Raw genomic sequence first — 1594 nt, forward strand, 5'->3', positions numbered from 1 at the left:
CGCACAGGGCCTGGGCACAGACCCCAGCCTCTGGGGCTTGTGTCAAAGCAGTGCAGCCATGGGAAAACCATTGTAACCAGGCTTCTGCTTCCTTAGCTACAAAATGAGAAGTAGGATTCAATGACCTAATCTATAATGTTGTTTCTAGCTCTTTCTAGATTTTATGAGTTCATAGTTCTTCAGTAAACATTAAAAAGCAGACACCCAAATGGAAAATAAATGGTATAGATGTTTTCCTTTTAATTACCAACTTTACCAAGACAATCTTTCTCCAATAAAAAATAAACTAAAAATATTTAGGACCAACACAATTCTCAGAACTGTAAGAATAAAAAATTGCAGTCTAAATCCCCTTTCAACATTAATTCTACAGTGCTACTTCTTAGACAGTTATAGACCTAATGATGAAAAGATCTGTTTTATAAGGAGGGCAGAGCTTGCCAATATTTTAAATGACATGGGTATGAGTCTCAAAGCTGGTCTTTCCTTCTTGAGAATTCCTCTATTACAGAAGGATGCCAACATCCAAGAACACAATACCTTTCCAGCTGACACATGGCCCTGGCTTTCTGTTGTGACCTTGTTCCTCTAATGGTGTCCTATCCACCTGAATTCCAGAATCCTCTCTGCTCCAGGGCTGTGTATCATCTTCATCCTCACTTTCTTCAGACCAATTCTGATGAAGGAAGGAAAAACACCTATCCTTAGAAGATGTAACAACAGAAGCAACTTATATTAAAAGATTAGGAAAGTTTCAGAGGAAAAGCAACAACTATACCAAATGAACTTTTTCTAAATGTCTTGAATGGATGGAATTATTTTTGGTGGCAAAAATCCCGTCACAGTTCTTTAAAGGATATTTTCCATTCAATTTCCTAGTACTAATGATTTCATATAAAATCTTAGTAAATCCCCCATAATAAACTACTCTAGTTCACTGAAGAGAGTTTCTGTTTTAGTTAAGTTGCTGCAGGACAGAAGAACCTTTACAAGTCATCTATATCACTTGGAAGGTATTTGTATTTTTAATAGGAAAACTATTGACACTTACCGGTGTGTCTATATTTGGACTAAGGTCAATTTCTTCACCTTCCATTAAGTATTTCCCCCAGTCAAAATCATCTTTCTTTTCTAAAATGTAACAGAAGAATCTCATCAGTTTTATCAAATATGTGTGGGGGAAAAAATCCACCCCAAAAGTATAGGGAAAAAGTCTACCAAAACTCAAAATAAAACTTGGAAATGTTTCTAATACATTAAAATTTCTTTTATCAAAAGTAATTTTTCTCTTTATATAATTGAGATTAGTTCAACTTACAAAGTCAGAATTTACATTTTAAATAAAAATTTGCAATTGCAATTGTATACAATGCAACAGAAATATTTTAGTTTCACAGATTTTTACAAAGTTTATAAAAACCAATTAAGCATTAAAAATAATTTCTTTGCTATATATTACAGTATCTAAAAACGTACCCACTTCTTTATCTCTTGGCATTTCCACGTAATTGCTGTTTGAAGGAGAGTCAGAAAGACATAGGAGAAGTGACAGTATGGAATAATGCACATCTGTCTTTAAAACCAAAAAGAAAAA

General features: G+C 33.8%; 1 protein-coding gene across 1 annotated transcript; it reads right to left on the minus strand.

Moving 5' to 3' along the window:
* Positions 1–540: 540 nt before the first annotated feature.
* LOC102768804 (gamma-tubulin complex component 5-like) lies at positions 541–1579 on the minus strand (the record flags this gene model as incomplete). The annotated part of the gene is made up of 3 exons (XM_006777794.2): positions 1477–1579; positions 1052–1131; positions 541–676 (listed from the first exon to the last, which is right to left on the minus strand). Coding segments are annotated over exons 1-3 (238 nt in total), but the record flags the coding sequence as incomplete, so codon positions are not given.
* Positions 1580–1594: the final 15 nt, after the last annotated feature.

The sequence above is a fragment of the Myotis davidii genome, unplaced genomic scaffold, assembly GCF_000327345.1.
Source record: "Myotis davidii unplaced genomic scaffold, ASM32734v1 C64366770, whole genome shotgun sequence".
In the NCBI taxonomy this organism is placed as follows: domain Eukaryota; kingdom Metazoa; phylum Chordata; class Mammalia; order Chiroptera; family Vespertilionidae; genus Myotis; species Myotis davidii.